The sequence below is a fragment of the Triturus cristatus genome, chromosome 11 (assembly GCF_964204655.1).
Source record: "Triturus cristatus chromosome 11, aTriCri1.1, whole genome shotgun sequence".
In the NCBI taxonomy this organism is placed as follows: Eukaryota; Metazoa; Chordata; class Amphibia; order Caudata; family Salamandridae; genus Triturus; species Triturus cristatus.
This window is the reverse complement of record NC_140594.1, coordinates 226,351,898-226,370,909: the sequence shown is the minus strand read 5'-3', so window position 1 is coordinate 226,370,909 and position 19,012 is coordinate 226,351,898. Positions and strand designations below refer to the sequence as shown.

At 41.4% G+C, this 19,012-nt stretch overlaps 1 protein-coding gene across 1 annotated transcript in view; it reads left to right on the top strand.

Moving 5' to 3' along the window:
- Positions 1-19,012, top strand: part of LOC146783944 (sodium-dependent serotonin transporter-like) — a 733,782-nt gene that overhangs the window by 664,564 nt on the left and 50,206 nt on the right. Inside the window, exons 9-10 of the mRNA XM_085633563.1 lie at positions 3,547-3,678; positions 10,357-10,456. Coding sequence (XP_085489689.1) covers positions 3,547-3,678; positions 10,357-10,456 — 232 coding nt within the window. The remainder of the gene's footprint in view (positions 1-3,546; positions 3,679-10,356; positions 10,457-19,012) is intronic.

Genomic DNA, 19,012 nt, shown 5'->3' with positions numbered 1-19,012 from the left:
GTCCGCAACTATTGTCTATTGTAACTTGGCTTGTAGCTAGTTCTAACAAGCATTTGCAATGCAATAGGTCTCGCATTACGCGAGTATGCGCTATTGACATTGCAAATAACAATGCCTTTTATTTTTGTTTTCGTTTTCGTCTCTAAAACAAATAAAAGGCATTGTCATTTACAATGCCAATAGCTTAAACTCGCGTAAATGCGAGACCTATTGCATTGCAAATGCTTGTTTGTTATTCAGAGGAAGTTCGGTCAGCTTGCCACTGTGTCACAACTCGCCTTTACACCTCGAGAAAAAGCAAGGCAGGAAGCGGCCTGCGTTGCACCCTGGGAGAGGCCAGGTTAACTGACCATCATGTCTGTTGTGACATCTTACTTTGTTCTTGTGTCCAAGAGAAAACTAGATGCAGACATTTAGGGAACAAAGGTAAATTTACTAGGCCTACGAGCCTGAAATGTTTGAACTGGAGACATGTAAAGTTGTGTTGCCTGGAGTTGTTTTGTCAAGTTGTGTTGCTGAGTGAGAAATGTCGGGATGCACACGGCCATTCGAGATGACCAATAAAAAGCTGTTCTCCATGACACGAGGAGACTTAATTACTGAATCAGTGGAGCTTTTGTTGCGCCACATGCAAGCAAGCGGGCGCCTTGTGGCCTGGTGATGACGCAATCATGCTTGTATCTGGATAATCGCGCAACCTGTACAGAAGGTCTGGTCTTCAAAATACGTGGACCAGACTCCAAATCGCAGTGCACTTTACATCTCATTGTTAACAAGCCCGGACAGACGGACATCGTGCGCCTGACCTGGGGCTGGCGCCGGTTGTACACCGTGACCTCTATTGGCCCATGGAATGGGAGGACGGGGGAAGAGTCCTTTCTCTTTCCGGATGTATGACAAGGAATATCCCGGATATGGCAGGGTAAATACCCATGGCTTAGTGAACTGCGAAGGCCCTCTAAGGTGCGCACACGCTTATGTGCCAGTGACGCGCCAGCAAATGCACGGGGGCAGACACGCAAACTTCATCTCCTGAGTGTGTGTGTGGGGTGGGGGGGGAATGCAGCTGGCTGATAAAAGCACAATGCGGGGGGAGTGTGTGCACGCTCCCGCCCCTCTCACGCTGATAGCAAGTAGTATAATTGTGCGTGACAATGCTCTGGGCCACTGGTTAATTAAGGAGCCCTCCCTCTGCATGGGAAGGATGCACCTGCTTTGGGGGAGGTGCGCGAGTCCCGACAAAAGACGCGCGAACTCTTGAATTGTTTTTCAGGGGAAGAAGGAGCCAAAATGCAAACACGCATTGTGTAACATCGTGGAAATCGCACCGAGGCCAATTCAAGATCGCACCACACAGATAATACCTTTACGTTGAACTGGCCTTTCTAGTTGACTGTAGCACACACCCACGAGCCGGCCACAGCATTTTAACTGTACAACAAAACCAGTCAGACTCACTGTATAACTATGCGGAAAAACGCAAGAGCTGCACAATCACATAATTCCAGTGGCCCTGAATATAAGGTGCGCAGATTTACATTTTTGTATTTTAAGCAAAAATATAAAATACATATTTTTTCATTTACCCCAAAAAAATATTGTGGAACTTGTAGTGCTAACAGTTTTCCAAAATGTGAGAAAACTGTTGTTAAGTACTCATAAATACAGGCACGGAAGAGTCTACAGGGAACGCTGGAGTTGAGTAGTATCAAAGGCAATGTTGGGAAACTGTTTTTCACAAGGAACTCTTGCAAGACAGTTCGGAGAATACAGTATCGGAATTATATTTTACATTTTTTTTTTGTTGCTGTTTTGCATCGATGCACTTTGCATGAGCACCAGAATATATTACTCTTTTTTTTTTATAGCACAGGGGGATTAAGTGGAGATAGGAGCTGGGATGGTTAAAACGCCGGTTCACTACATCGGGTCACGTTACTAAATATCAGGGCGAAATAAAAACGTGTTTCTAAAGATGCCTCCCACTCTGCAGCTTTTCCCTTCCTGTCTCAGATATAAACAAACACTGGCCGCTCACAGGCATCTCCACACATCCCCTATTACCAGTGTCGAAAAGACTGAGAGGTCGACACTGCGTAGCCGCTCGACGCGCCATATTGTGCTCCTATTTAGAGGTCTAATAGAAGAGTTGGGTGGGGGGGTGGGGGGGGTCCTGGACAGAAGTGAGTAGCGGCCCCCGAAGACGTAAGTTCTTGTAAGCACTATATCACAGATCCATATTTCAAAATGAAACCGTTGAACCTGAACGTTCCAGCTGCGTCCAATTCAGTCAGAGTGCACATTTGTGCCACTGAGGCATATGTTTCCACGCAGCTGTCAGGAATGCAGACCAGAGCAGGGCAAGTCTAGACGGATCTACCAAATAAAATGCAAGGGCCCCAAAGGAAATGGACAAACTATGCGGCACATTACAGTTTTCAAAGATGAATTGAGCTGAACGAAAGAATTAAATGCAATTAATTTCAGAACACTTGGGAGCGAGATATCAAATGAAAATAGGCCCTTTTGAAGACACCGAGCCAGAACGCCTCAGGCGCGCTGAGGCGGCCTGAAATCCCTTGCGATTTGCTGAAGTTGTACGTTTAACCATAAGTTAGAACAAGCATTGGACGCGCGAGACGCGATGGTGGGGGGGTGGGGGAGAGAAGCGCGAGCTCTGATAAACTGGTGTGAAATAGCAGCAGGGAAGGGGGCGGAGAGGGGCTACGAGGGAGAGCGACGTAAAGCCATATGGCTGCTTTGCGTGCGTGCACGCCTCGTGCACTGTAGCTCTGTGCCAGGGGAAGCACTTTCAAAACCCCACTTACAAAATGTCTCAAAGAGACAGCTTTCGCTGTCTCAGCGAGACCTAAACAGGACATGGCTAGTTAGTCTTGTTTATTTGCGAAGCACGGTTATATTCAAATCACAGGAGATAAATCACGAACGCTGTTCTGATAGTTTAGGTAGAAATACAAAATAAGAGGGTATTAAAGTGGGAAAGAGTGAAATTAACTACATTGTGTGATCTATCATACTCTAGTGTACGGTGATTCGGAGAAGGGAAAAAATTCAGGAACACTTTCACTAATTGAGGATGCAAATGCGACTGTGGTCTTAAAATACACCATAAGAGATGTCAGGCACATATTACAATTCAACCAAACCAGTATTTTAAAAGAAATCGTGAAAAAACAACTGGACCATGATGGCCATTACACTAAATTATTACCAGTGGTTTTTTTCAAATTGTATTTAAATTACCAGTGCTGTATGTTATGACCAACTGCAATAACAGATATAGTGACATCTATCACACGAGAGTCATATCACGGGTCCCAAACCAGAAGTTCTTGTTGCCATGCTGAGTTAAATACAATCATGCTTGCGTTCTGCACTCAAAAATAAAATATAAAAATAAAAAATGAAGATAGGCTGGGAGCAGCTTTACAATGTCTGAAGATATTCCATAATTAGATAAACATTTTGCACAGCCATTAATATGATGGATTTACGAGTGATATCATAGTGTATTTGTATTCACAGTTTGGAGGGCTGGAAGCAGTGATTACAGCAGTTATGGATGAATATCCACATATCCTTGCAAAGCGGAGAGAGTTCTTCGTTCTTGGACTCGTAATTGTGTGCTTTCTGGGATCTCTCAGCACGCTTACCTATGTGAGTAAATATGAGCATGTATTCTATGTTTTTTCTTTTTACACGTTTTGGTAAGCAATCCCGAAAGAAAATGTTCCTTACCTTCGGTAACAATATTTCTGGTGAATAGTTACTCTGCAAACTCCTCACCTGTTGAATAATCCCGGGTGCCATTCTGGATTTGGATACTTCAAAACTCTGAAGATGCAGGTACGGGGCACTTGCTTCGTATCGACGCCAGAAGTAACATCAGATAACGTCACCGAATGCATATAGCACCCATCCCAGTACAATGACGTCAGTTTCCATCCATTTTTTCCATGCCTTTAAGGTGAGCAGATTGAGAGACATCAATAAGATGTGTGCCAAATCTGTAATTAGGGCCATATGCTTTGTTTCGTATATTACATCCATAGAAGGGGTGGCAGGAGAGGTCAGCAAGGAATCTGCATATAGATAGAGTATCCACCAGGATGATTGAAGGCAAGTAACTTTTTCTTCTAATGGATACATCTACCAGCAGATTCCTCACCTGTTGAATGGATTCTCAAGCAGGACCTTTCCCAGAAGAGGGCTGATGGATGATTAGCTGAGGAAATCCAACAATACAGGTCTGCCAAAGAATCCATCCATATGCTCTGCAGCATCCTTTGCAAAGGTGTGTAAATATGCCTTCGTAGCTGCCTTGAAAATCTCTGCAATTGAAACACCTCTTGCGGCGGCAGAAGACAATGAACAGGCTCTGGTGGAATGAGCTTTGATTGCCTCAGGGGGTTCCTTATTGGCAAGAGCATAACAAGGTTTGATACAGATGGATAGGAATAACTTCAGCTTCTGAACAGCTTTTCCTTTTCTAGAAAAACAGTAGCAAACAAAGAGCTAGTCAGCCGCTCTAATATCCTCAGTGTGGTCAAAGTAAAAACAGACCGCTCACCTGGGATCTAAGTGATACAGTTGCTTCTTTGTGGGATTTCTTCCTTTGGTGGTATGAGGCGGTGGATTGAAAGTCGAAAGGGTGATGGACTGGCCCAAATTAAAGGGTGTCACCACTTTAAGAAAGAAAGGTGCCCTGGTTCGCAACAGCAGCTTGTCAGGAAATAAGGATGTGAACGGTGGGTGGGCAATCAGGGCTTGTAACTCACTGACTCACCTCCCCATCACCACTATTTTCATGGTAAGTGACCACAACTGATAACTGTGAAGGGGCTCAAACAGACAATATAAAAAAAGTCAAAACAAGGTTTAAGTCCCACTGGGGCATCAAAAGTTGGCAGATACAGATTAATCAGCCCCTTGAGGAACTGCATCACAATGGGAGATCTGAACAAGGAAGACTGATCTGGGGGACAGAGGAATGCTAACAATGCAGCCAAGTCCCCTTTTACAGTGTCCACTAAACACCCTTTCTGAGAGAGAGACAATGCGAACTGCAGGATGTGAGACAGCTGGGCCTGTAAAGATTCACCTTGTTGTCTGAGCACCATGATACAAAACTGGTCCATCTCCCAGAATATAGAGATTTTGCAGAGAGTCGACAAGCTGACAGAATAAGATCCACCACCTCCGGTGGCAGCTGAAGGGAGCAATGAAGGACATGTGTGAAAACGTATAGTGCAGCTGAAAGTTCCACCTCATCAGAAACATATCCGCCAAGGCTCCCCATAACAGATACTGGAGGGCATAGAGCTGCCAGCACTGAGCATTACAAGAGTAAGTAAACGTACCACCTGCGGATTGCCCCACTTGCTGAATTTGTCTAGGGCTACCTCTGGTAGAAGATGCCACTCGGGATCAGCACGATAACGCCAGCTCAAGCTGTCTGCTCTGCCATTCAGAGACCCCACCAGGTGATTGACTGTCAGGAAGATCCTGTGATGATGTGCCCAAGACCACATTCTCAATCACTCCTGACACAGGAGTTGAGACCCAACAGCCCCTTGCGTGTTCATGCCACCACATCTCAGTCATATTGTCAGTCCATATATGGACAGACCAACCTTGAATGGAGAGGAAGAAGTCATGGACACCAGTCGAATCACCCTCAGCAGGTTTTTATGAAGCACCTACTTTTCTGAAGACCAGATGCCTCTTATCTTCAGATCCACCAAATGAGCACTCTATCCTCGAGTGGAGGCATCTATTATCTGAGTGACCCTCTGGTCTAAAGTAGCTTCCTTCAAGGCTAGTAGAAAGGTGGACACCCTCCCTTCCCCAGGCTCCACGTTCACCTGGAGGAACAAACTAGGCCTGCCTTCCTGGTGGTGCAGTGGAGGAAGATGAGGAGGAGAAGGCCAGATGAAGGCATCCACGACTTTTGCATTTGGCTTTGCCTTTCGTACTGCCTGACCAGAGGGACTTTGGGGCTGTTGTGCTTTAGACTGGAGGGACTGGTTTTGTCGACGGAGAGAATGCTTGAGAATCCTCAAAAGAGACACAATTGCAGGTAGTCATTTATAGGCTGGGGTTCTGGAGGCCTAAGGGCCTAGCTGTGGTCTTTCTAGCCTTTAAATGCACCAAGGTAGCCTCCGCTTCATCAACAAATAAACATGCTGCATCAAAAGGAAGATCCAAAAGGGTGGCCCATGGCACGAGTTACTGATACTGCCGTTTCATGGGCAGATTTAATTATGTAGCGCGAGGCGTTTTGTGCATTTCTTTTTTTTATTTGTTTTTTTGCAGAGTAATACATCTTTTTATTGTAATCCAAGTACAGAAACAAGAGACCGTAGCAATCATCTCGATTGGCATATTTGCAATTAACATGTCGTACACATATCAGGCTATTCCTCTTATTTTTAATATACTACTTTGTTTATCCCTCTCCCCTTTTGTATGGCTCCACCGAGTTGCTGTTATATTTCGCCCTAACATATCTCCGGTTAGGGAATTGCTGTTGACTGGTAGGCAGTTTTGTGCATTTCTGATAACTTTAGTGAAGTGAGTCTCCTGGCAGATGTGGGGAACCAGCTGATACATCTCACGGAAAGGCAGACGGCGTTAAGGAACTTGATTGCCATGCTGTCTAAGAAAGACTTTCTTGGTCAAAGCTTTCATGCGCCTTGACTCCCTGTCAGATGGTACTGCAGGAAAGGTGCCCATTACCTTGCCCAAAGAACAAGAAGCTTGTATGATGAGACTTTTTGGGAATGGACGTGGATGCGCTGACAGGAAGGAAGGTTCCCCACTTCCCTATGCACCACTGCTGCTGAGCTGGGCTTCTCTTATGCAGGTAAAACAGGTTCCAGCAAGGAACCATTAGTTAGAGGACCTCTGGAAGGACATTGGTCTTGATATCCACTGAGGGGAGATGCAAGTCCAGTACTTCTGATGCATTCTTCACCATGGAGTGGAAAGATATGACTTCTAGGGTCGGGGGCCCTTAGGAAAGTCCATTTTTAACTCTGCAGATGTATCCAGGTCTGTAATAAATGGGTTATTGATTGAGAAGAGTGGAAGCCCTACTTCAGAAACAGCCACAATCCTTGTCAGGGTGAACCACAAAAGTCACTAAATTAACCTGTGCTTAACCCTCTGGTAGCTTTCCACAAAAGCACAAAAAGCTGTCAGTCAGGCCTAACTTAGAGGCAATGTGTAAAGTATTTATGCAGCACTTCAAACAGTAATAAATTGAAAGCACAACCCTAGAAATACCCCAAATGAATTCAGAAAATTAGAGTACATTTGTAAAAATACAATGATACCAGAAAGACAAAACTCCCATCAGTAGAACCGGAGATATTCAATGTTATTCGTTTTTGGTGAAAAGAGTGTCTAAACACGCAAGAAACATGGTTGCAATTCGCAAAAACATGTGGAAAGATCACACAACTCTGAGAGACAGTGAGCTCCAGATCCACGCCGAAGAGGTAGAAAAAATTGAATTAACGTTGTTGTGCCAGAGTGGGTGCTATATTGCTTCAGTGACATCATCGGACTTCATCAGACCAGAGCCCCTACTGGTATTATGAGAGATTTTACATTTCTGGATCCAGTCTGATGCCTGGGATTATTCAACAGGTGGCGAATTTGCAGGTAGAAGTATCAATCAGATTATCTGTGTTCTAAATTGGACGGGACGATAAACCTCAGCACCTGCTCAACATTCAGCTGTGCATATAATACCTCAGAAACACTGGAGAATGCATTGTTGGCACAGAGATATCTAAATATTTTGCAAACCTATGTCCAAGATCGCTGACCAGACCGTTCATAAAACTAGCGCATGCCCAACACCATTAGTTGCTTCACGGCCAGCATTTAAAAACTTGCTGAATATTAGCAATAAGCACTGTACAACACATACTGAACCATTTTGTTCATCTTGGTGGCTCTTAGAAGCAATTCAGTTGATGGTGCTACACTGTAGAGTTCTCCACTCACTGACAACAGGTGACCATAGAACAGATCGCGGTATTTGTGGTTGTCTGGCATGTGATAGAGTAAGTGAGTGGCTGAGAGAAAGACGGCTTTCAGTCTCACACATGCTAAAAGTTCTGTTGAGCAAAAGAACAAGAACGTAACATTGCTTGAACTGCCACATTGAAATTAGAATCCTCATTTTAAACAAAAATTAATAAAAGCACTGATGTGCTCAAACACATCATTTTAATTCATGTTATAACAAACGGTGCATTTCTCTCCCATTTATTTCCGACTCTGGCATATTTGCAAACATTTGAGGGAGTCAGTAAACGTTTTATGATAAATACTTTGAAATAGAAAGCTATGCCACATAAAATAAATATTTGATAAATATCTCAATAAGTGGAGCTAAAGATTGACATATACAATAGGTCAGTGGTTCTTAACCTTTTGACTTTTGTAGACCCCTACATAATCATTGTTAGAATAAGGGACCACATACAAAGTCATTACTGGAAGGGGGAATCCAGGCTTGAGCAATTTGGATGATTTGAACCCTCAAAACAATCCACCAAAAAACTGAAACAAGTATTCATCAAAGAAATACACAAATGAAGAAATATTCTATTTAATTCACAAACAATTTTTAAAAAAAGCCAACATTTTCATTTCAATGGGACGACTGGGGCTTTTCTAAATCCAATTGAAGTCGGCCATTGTCCATACAACATTCTGTTTACTTCATTTGCGCTGTTCCTATAAATCAATCTAAGAACACCAATTTCATTTTTAGTTTTTACCTGCAAATTCCTCAACATATAATTAACATTTTAAAATTTTCAACATTCAATTTGGCTTCTTTCTTTACATACAATTAAATGAGCTGTTAATATTATGTAATTTTCTAATCAGTTGCGGACCCTCTGAGTAGGCGTCGAGGACCCGCAGGGGTCCCCGGACCACAGGTGAAGAAGAACTCCTATAGGTTATCGTTTACGTTTGTATATAACACTGTGGTTACAGCAAACATATAAAACCTTAAATACCATCTACAATGTAATGGAATAATTTTTCTCTTATTTCTTTAAGAAAGGATTACCTGAATGGTTAAGTTTATAAAATAAGGAGGGAATCAGGATATGTATTAGAAAGAGGATTGTGTTTTAAAAAACTACTTCTGAGATTCATAATTGTCATTGGCGTTCACTGTAAACTTCCACCTGTCTCCAACATGCTCTCATCAGAGTCCGAATGGATGATCTGGGCGCAGAGGTTTGCAGCATGGAGATAACGCAAATCATTTGCTAAATACATACATATGGGACCAGATGTACAACTGTTTTTAGCAGTCACTAAAATGGCTGTCAGCATGTACCAACTCTATTTTGCGTGTTGGCAACCTCTTACCGACTCGCAAAATAGGGTTTGCAAGTCGCTATTAGGAAGGAGCGTGCAAGGGCGTTCCTTCCTAATAGCGAGTCTCAAGGGCATGTACTATTGTTTTGCAACCGGAATGCAGTCGGAAAACAATCGCAGTTTACCACCTAATTCAAGTAAATGGTAAACCAGCCGTAAACGGGAAGGGGCCCCCTTCCCCTTTGTGACTGGCAGCAAAAATGATTTGTAAGAGCAGGTAGTGGTCCCACGGACCACTGCCTACTCTTGAAAAATTAAACATTTTTCTTTTTGAAACGCATCCCGTTTTCCTTTAAGAAAAAAGGGCTGCTTTTAAAAAAAGTTGCTTTATTTAAAAGCAAACACAGACATGGTGGTATGCTGTCCCCAGCAGGCCACCATCCCTGTGATATTACCCATTCCCAATGGGCCGCAAATTGCAACCTGCCTCGTGAATATTGATGATGCAGGTTATTTGCAACCCCACTGGGAATCGCTAATATGTCTGAGGCACATTAGTACATTTCATTTTGCGACTCGCTAATTGCGAGTCACTAAACTCACAATTTGTGAGTTGCAAAATGAAATGGTCGTACATCTTGCTTTTAGTTTTATTGTTTAAAAAAAATGAATTAAGACAACTTCATCTGAATAAAGTTATAATAACCTGAAAAATGCCTTCCAATCATATGCAGTCCTGTAACCTTTGTATTCGTTGTGTAATCTTAACACGAATAACTGTTAAGAAAGGAAAAGTAAATACTTACACGTAAACCACAGGTTTATTTAAATATTCATACTGATTAGGTCAATCTGGTATCTACACTAAAGTTCCAGCAGAAGGGAAAGTACATTGCCTTTGGGACTCGGATTGGCTTTCCTTTCTGCGTATACAATATCCACTGCCATTATTACATTTTTAATTTGTGTGTTTAATTCTAGGGTGGAGCATATGTGGTAAAACTGCTCGAGGAGTTTGGTGCTGGCTGTTCAATACTTGCAGTAGTATTCTTAGAAGCCATAGCAGTTTCATGGTTTTACGGTAAGTAAAAATAGAATTTTTAAATATTAGACTGTAAAATTATTTACGCTGATACTCGTATAGGAATCACTGTATTTATGATGAGCAAAGATTTGTAAGTTATGTACCAACAGCCCTGTGTCGTACAAAAAATAAAACTCTTTTTTTCCCTACAAATATAAATTGTGATCTACATGCCAAGAGTTAAAAACATTGACTACAATGAGGGGTTGGCCCTAATTCACACAGCTAGAGTTGGACAGTATATGCAACAAAACAAATTATCTAGCTGACAGTTCATAATGCTGTTATTTACTTCAACAGACTAAGACCAAACTCCAAGATGTCTTGGTATTCATAATTTATTATATTAATTATTTAAACTTGTTTCAAGAATAATCATTTCGTTAGATTTTTTAGAACACAGATTTGGAAAACACTTCCTGTTTACATTAACATAAAAACAAACTGACACAATAATCTAAATCAATTTCACAAAGTGGAACACATAAATCATTTACAAAAACATAAATTCCAATATTCAACCAGTCAAGGTTTACACAGCAACACTCCTCTCAGTTTATAGTTGTATTAATAATACATTAAAGGGTTGCTGACCAACGGGAACAAATATTCAAGTTTACACATTTAAAAATAATCCCCTTTTGAGCCAGTTCCCAAAGAAAAATAAAGGGGCATATATTTACAAAATTGTACATGGGACTGCAAACAAATACACGGTCTTCATAGCCTGGTCAAACAAACTGTAATATGTATATACTCAGTTCACATAATTCACAGGAAATAAGGAATTGTATCTCCTGTAATAGGGAAAAAGGGGCAACAGGGGATTGAAGGTCCAGGACTGATGGGGGATAGCGTTACAGCTTGTTTGGCCAGGCTATGAAGACTGTGTATTTGTTTGCAGTCCCATGTACAATTTTGTAAATATATGCCCCTTTATTTTTCTTTGGGAACTATTTACCCCTTTGAATTTCCTTTCAAAATTCTTAACACTTGAGCACACCCCCTTGCACGTTTCATCTGGAGCAACCCTTTATCTATTCATCTTTGACTTGACTTTTCAAGTTTTTTCTAATTTATTGGTTAACTGAATTGAATAAATACATGCCCTTTTGAAATCAATGGTTGTTGTACATTATATATCTCTATATGAAATCATTTTCATGTTACCGCAAGCTGACTAATTAGATGCTCTAACTAAGTTGAACAATTAGTATTACAATAAGCGATTATCCTTAAAGGATCGGTCCAGGACCATTGTTTTCCATACTAATCGATACCCAGGTCCTAAGGATTTTTTGTTGGGTTACCACATTGATTATAATGGGTGCTTAAACAACATGCAACAATGGCTGCGACATGGTTTCAATGCGTGCAGCCAGGGAAAGTAAACCACAAAACGTTCCACACAAAAGCAGATGAACACAGTACTTTGGCTACAGGAACTGATAAGAGCCCCTTTTAGGATATATTAAATACACGAGATTTCACGCAGACGAAACCTAATAAAGGGAGAGAGTAGGGTCTCAAATGATTTACATGTGGGGCATATAAATAAAATACTGTTAAGGCTAAGCTAAAAAGAGCAGGACGGCTGATGTAATACTTTTAGGTTGCACAGCAGTTGCCTTTGTCGCATACTTTTTGTACTCTGACAAATGTAGTATTCTACCACAGAACAAACACTGAATTTCCATAGAATTCGCATAAATCCACCCTCATGCATGTTGATGAGGCAGGATTCCATTAAATGGGTTCAAATGAAGGGATGGAAAGGGCTGCGAGGGACAGCAGATCACCACTCCCACAACCCCTTTTTAAAAAAAATACCTGTCATGATGCCCGGGGCATTGTTTGGAGCATACTGATGTCCCCTGAATCGCTTTGTGGCTTGCTAATGCTCACAGCCCACATTCATAAAGTAGAAGCAGTCCCTCACAGACAACTTCCACATTATGCTAATTTTGGAAATCATTATTCAATCAATGTTTTGCATGCCATTTCGCAGTTACAAACATTGATACATGTAATAGGGAATAGCTAGTGTTGCGGGGGACATCCATTTGATGTCCTTTTTACCTTACAATTTGTAAGAAGTTGCAATGTGTACATTGCGAGTTGCAAATCATTTAGAATATAGCAAGGCTGGTTTTACCAGAAAATATGGACATTTGCAAATCACAGGCTTTGAAACTGCAGAATCCTCATGTATAAAGCCATAAGAACTGATCTACCAACTCATGACAGGTGAGTTTAATGTACAGGAGTTTGTCAGTCCTTTGGAGTATGTAATACCAAAAGCTTACCCTATCATGATTAAAATGACTGAAAATCCAACCACAAGGACTGTTGCTCATCTTAGCATGCAATGGGGAAAGGAAACTCTGACATAAAATGACAGTCAGACCATAACATTGCATTGTTGAGAGGAGGTATGACATGAGGCACAGAAAGTGGCATTTAGTCATTTAGTGATGCTGGGGTAATTGTTATTATGCTGGGTTTAATTCTGCATAACAGTGGGATTCTGATAATAAGCTTGTGACATGAAATGCCCAATTTACACCAATGCGGCATGTCGGGGAAGAGAGACTTCGTTCAGGCAAAAGCTATATATAGCAGGATGTTGGATCTTTAGAACCAAATTATGTAAGCATTAGCTATGACATAAGTAGTTGGGAATGTTGGTGCAGAATGTTGTGTTTTGAATGTGCAGTAAGACAGTTCCTTAAATTCACTTTTCCCTGGCAGCCACATTTTCAGATGCTCAAGTAAAGATTTAGTTCTTACCGTAATTTCGGTGGCATTTTTCACAGGAACATTGAGTACAATTTACTCAAAACCACTGTTCGAGCAACTTTTCTAGTGTAAAATCAATTTTATATTAACAGGGGAAGTAAAGCAGAGTAAGGCTGCTATACATATAGTAGTAACTTCTTCTTCTTGTTCTAAAGACTCCTCCCTATTCTTTACGACTGCTTGGTTATTTTGGATTTGGATGCTGGAGAGAAAGTTATCACTTGCTCGTTGTCTGTAATCCCTGCTGCACCATGGATTTCTTGCATTTTTGAGAGTATCAGATAAGTTCATTTCAGTTCTTTGCAAAATATTTGTTGATGGACTGTATCAATATGGTATGCAACATCAATTTGTTTCCTCTTTTTGAATTTATTTTGTTTGTTTGTTTCTTCCGGGAGAGCCTGGAGTCTGAACTAAGCGATGCAGAGCAGGTCCTTTTGGGGTGTAAGAGATAAGAATGTAAGAGCAATGGGCATTTTGGGATGGGTAGACCTGGGGACATAATTTCCTAATTTTCCTTGCCTTTATTATTGTACATAGGTGTTTTACTGTGTGGGCCTGATGTACGCGTTTGCAATAGACCATGAATGGCTTTGTCAAATATTTTGGTGGAGTTCTCATATTCTTATTGCTCCTGTGCTAGAAATATTTTATGGAACTGTGGATGGCCTTGCATTGATGCCAAATGTGGAGCATTTGCTGTATATACGATAACTGAGGGGTCTCTATGCACAGGCAGGCACCCATTTTCCTTCATTCTCAACTTTTTGCAGATGTGTGGGAGAGTAGGTGGGGTGGCAGTGTATGTGTGTGTATATATGTATATACATTAACAAACACTCATATAGTGAGAAATTGGGTTACTGGTTGAGGGGGTGAAATCCAACTCAAGCAGTAACCAGAATTCTTATCAGGATGAAACACATGCAAACTCCAAATTAACCTGTGATTAACCCTCTGGTATATTGGCACAACAACAGTCAGGCGTAACTTGGAGGCAATGTGTAAAGTATTTATGCAGCACACAGTAATAAAGTGAAAATCCAACACAAGAAACATCCCACACCAGTTAAGAAAAACAGAGTAAAATCTAATAAATTATTTGACAGCAAAACAACAAAAAATCAATCAGTAAAACAGGAAACATGCAATTTTAAAGGTTTAGATAAAAATAGTGCCTAAAAGCACAAAGAGCCAACTGTGGTTAACTGGTTGAGCTGGATCGGGACAAAGCCACAAGTTGAGGCCGACTACAATGGCGCTCAGGCCGTAACAGGGACCAAGTTGGGTCTGCTGAACAAAGTACCTTGAGTCCAGATTGTGGAGAAAAATCCCACATCAAGGATGCATTTCACAGCAGCAGTTTCAATGAGCTACGGGCTGCAATGCAAGGTCCTGCATCAAGGAAATGTGGTGGTGCGGCAGCTATTCCAACGAGCTGTTGGGCTGGGATGCAAGGTCATGTGCCGAGGATGCGTTGTGCAATGGCAGTTCAGATGAACAATGTAGTCCTGCAAAGGGGATGTGTCACCCAGTGGCAGTTCCGATGCCGATCTGCATCACACTGCTTTGGTTCTGCCCCAATAGACGCAAGCTGGGCTGGCAAAACACATTCAGGTCTACTTTCAAGGGGCCAGGACTGAGATTGCACCAGTCTACTCCCCCTTTGTTTTACTGTCTGGGAATAATACAGAAAAATCTACTGCCAGCTACACCTAGTCTTGTGATCCAAGATACAAATTACAAGCACCAAATGTTCAGGACAGAAAAGATCAACTTTCTAAAAGTTTTGAGAACTGTGGCTTAAATCCAACTTTACAGTTAAAGAGGGTTTTAACTTATAATTCCTCAGAGACCAAACTCGACATTTCAACCTGCTCACTATTGAAAGTTATCACTTATTCAATCAATCAATCAATCAATATATCTTTATTTCGGTTCACATAAAACCATAAAGGATGCATCATAAAATTAACATACAGTTTGTTTGGATGTTAATGTGCAAATTTAGCAGCTTCAATTGTAATAAATAACACTTTATCGAATTAAGGGCTATCATTAAAAAAAAATAAGTTTCATTTCCTAACCTGCAAAAGTAACAGATAAAATATATAAATAGTTCAAACTAGACATAAACATTTTAAAGTTGATTTGTATAGTGAGTTAAAAATCAGTCTCCATTACTCCAATATGGGCTCATAATCCATTATGTATATAGCTCTAAATGATGTTCCCATTTGGTTAACACAGGTTACGGATACTTTATAGCAATCAATGGATACACAAATTGCATTAGAGCACCATTAGGCCTAAAGTACATGTGCATAATTTACTGAAACCATTAGCTTAAAAATACCTATTCTTGATTTGTTAAACCTTAAAGTTTTAACCCTGCTTTTGCCCCTATAAGGCTCACATTAAACAAAAATCTGCAAACACTAAAAACAACCTTTTGAGATATATTGGTTTTCAATATTCTTCCTGCCTCTAGGCAATGTCTAATATTCATATTTTTACAGATGGGTTTGATCCATTTGTTCCTTGGTTTTACATACGCCGGGCAGGAGAATAACATGTGTGAATCATTTTCCTTGGACATATTTTGACATAATTCACAATATTCATTGCTGTTTCCACCTTGATTTGTAGCCCAGTTTAACGTATTCGTATTAGTTCGTAGCACTCCATAGCTAAACTTCATGTATAACGATTTGGCCAGTTGTGGACGAACTTCATCTAAAAAACACTAAAAACTGGCTACCTCCTTAAAAAGAAGGAACTTGGTTGTTAATGAACCATTATCTGTGCTGTGAAGCACGTTATTTTGAATGTAAGCCCAGAATGTTGATTTTAGCAGTTCCCTAGATGTTAATGTCAACTGTGTCGGGTGTTCCCAAAAATGGTACAGACCTAGTTTCTCAAACCAAGAAGAAACCTGTTTGAGCCACGAGATGTTCTTGCTCTGGTCAATGCTTAAGATCTCCTCAAGACCTTCCTTGTAGTCTGTTAGTTCTTAATATTGCGTTGTGCTCTGTTCGCTTACCATTTAAATCCATAGCAATCTGGTAAACTTAACAATTTTCTAAAAAATGTGTTCTCTCCTGGTTCAAAACTCTTTTTACAATTAGGCCCCCATATTTCCGCCCCATAAAGAGAAGCTGATTGAGCTCTATGTTTGAAGACCTCTAGGGCGGGAGACACCGCCTTCGAGATACTGGTCCAATGCTTCTTTATTATAGGCAATGTGTTTTGAAGCAGGGTGATTTTATTTTTTTCTAGTTGTGGCTTCCAGGACAGCTTTGTATCCAAGGTTATACCCAGATAGTTAAAGGGTTGAACATATTCAAATTTTTGATTGTTAATTGCTAGGTTCTTTCTAAAAGACTTGTGTGGGTTTATTGCCATATATTTCGTTTTACTGGCATTTATTTCAAGGCCCTTGGTATTTCAATATGTATTAAAAGAATCCAATAAGCGTTGTAGGCCTTTGGGGGTTTGTGATATTAATATTGTATCGTCAGCAAATAAAAGTGCTGGCATCAGATTCGCCCCCAACTTTGGCGAGTCATGGGTACATCCAGCAAGTGACTTGGGATATTGTTGACATGTAAAGAAAATAGGTTGGGCGCCAGTACGCACCCCTGGTGCACACCCCTTTTGACAGGGATTCCCTTAGTGAGTTCGCCCCTCGGACCCCATCTTACTTTGGTGAAATTATCCTCATGTAATCTTATTATTTGCACGAGTAATTCCTTTGGCAATCCCTAAGATTTCAATGATTCCCAAAGTGAGTACCGTGGAATGAGGTCGAAAGCGACCCTGATGTCTACAAAAGCGATATTTTTCATTTCATTTCAGAAATCTTAATTTCGATCACAGATCATAAAAGATGCATAACATTAGTACAAAAAATTTTAAAAACGAATTAAACAACAGTGTGATCCAGTAGTTAAAACAGTGTTAAAAGAGGGTGCATGAAATTCAGTCTGTAGCTATCAAGGAGTCTTTTTATACGAGTCTTTTTACCCATCGGCTTCGGGTGTACCACATGGAAGTTAAAAATTTCGAGAGGGCAAAGACTACAGTGGGGGAGAGGTCTGTCTTTAAAACTCTATAAGCAGGTTGAAAGGATCTAAAACCCAAGTTCTTAAGTAGGGGGACTAACCAATATTTCCTGCTCCTCTCATAGCCCTTGCAGAAGAAAACAACGTGAACGTCATTCTCCTTTGGATGTGCGCACACTGGGCAAGTTTCTATGGAGGAGCGGCATGTCCAGGACGCTGTGAACGATGCTAAGGGAAGTGTTCCGTATCTCCATTGTAAGAATAATTTCCTCGTTAGTACAGGAGACATGGCATCTAGAGTACTTTCAAGATGGTAAGAATCTTTTACTTTTAGGAACAAATGGGTCAAAGATCCTTCTCGTGTAGCATCAATAGCTCTGGTGAGCATTAGTTCTTGGTATGCTCTCACAAGAACCTTTTTTGGAGTCTTTAAACAGGCGTTTGTAGGATCCGTCCATAGTCCCGGATAACCAATCTCCTCTAGCATTCCCTTAACATAAATCATCCATGGAATTTGCTTAGCGTTCCGTAGGTGCAGGAATTCCTGTAACTCCTCTCTGTAGTTTATGAGATCTGGGCTGCACCACAAGCGTCTCCAAAATGTCAAGGGTTTAAGACCTAGCTCCTCAGTTATCGATCGAATTCCCATGTCCAATCTTAGGGGCAGTAGTGGAGTGCTCTGCGGTAGGGCAACGATCTGTCTCAGAAATTTATTTTCCGTTGACTGTAGTTTAGACAGATTGGTGTGTCCCCACAGCTCACCCCCGTATGTGACACCCGCGAGGGCTTGAGTTTTGTAAATATGAATGATTGGGGTTAGTGGGCGATAGGAAGATTTGTTCGCCAGACGCATAGTGCCACCCGCCAACTGAGCCAGTTTGATAGTCACTTTAGTATGGTGTGACGTCCACGTTAGATGTTCGTTTATAGTAATCCCCAAGTATTCGATGTTATGCACACGTTCTAATTGGACTGTGCCTAACCTAGGTGGAGCTCGGTTATGGGTATTAGGATTCAAAATCATAAATTTAGTTTTTTGAGGATTAATTTCCAATCCACGATCAGAGCAGAACTCTAAAAAACCGTCTAGGATGCGTTGGATCCCCATAGGGGATTTAGACAACAGCAGGGTGTCATCTGCAAACATGATTGCAGGCACCCTGCTGCCTGTCAACTTGGGGGCATCGGTGTTGGCAATCCTGTTCAGGTGGGCAACTACCCCGTTCACAAAGAGGCAAAACAGGGTCGGTGCAAGGACACAACCCTGTCTAACCCCTCTGCGAACGGGGAAACTATCGGTTAACTTGCCATCTTTGCCGCACCTTACGCGGGCGTAGTTGTTATAATGAAGTCTCATCAGGATTGCCAGAATATCACCAGGGACGTTTAGCTCTTCCATGACTCTCCACAGCCGTGCCCTAGGTACCAAATCGAAGGCGGCACGTAAGTCTACAAAAATAGTATACAAAGTACCGCCCTCGATTACGGCTGTTCTCCAGTAAAGGAGATTCAGCCGGAAAATTTGATCTACTGTCGATACACCCTGTCTGAAACCCGCCTGATAGGGGGACAGGATATCCATCTCCTCTATCCAGGCCAGAAGCCTGTCCAAAATCAGTCTTCCAAAAAGTTTTTGGGGTATGTCGATGAGACTGATAGGACGATAGTTGGCTGGGAGCAGAGGGGAACC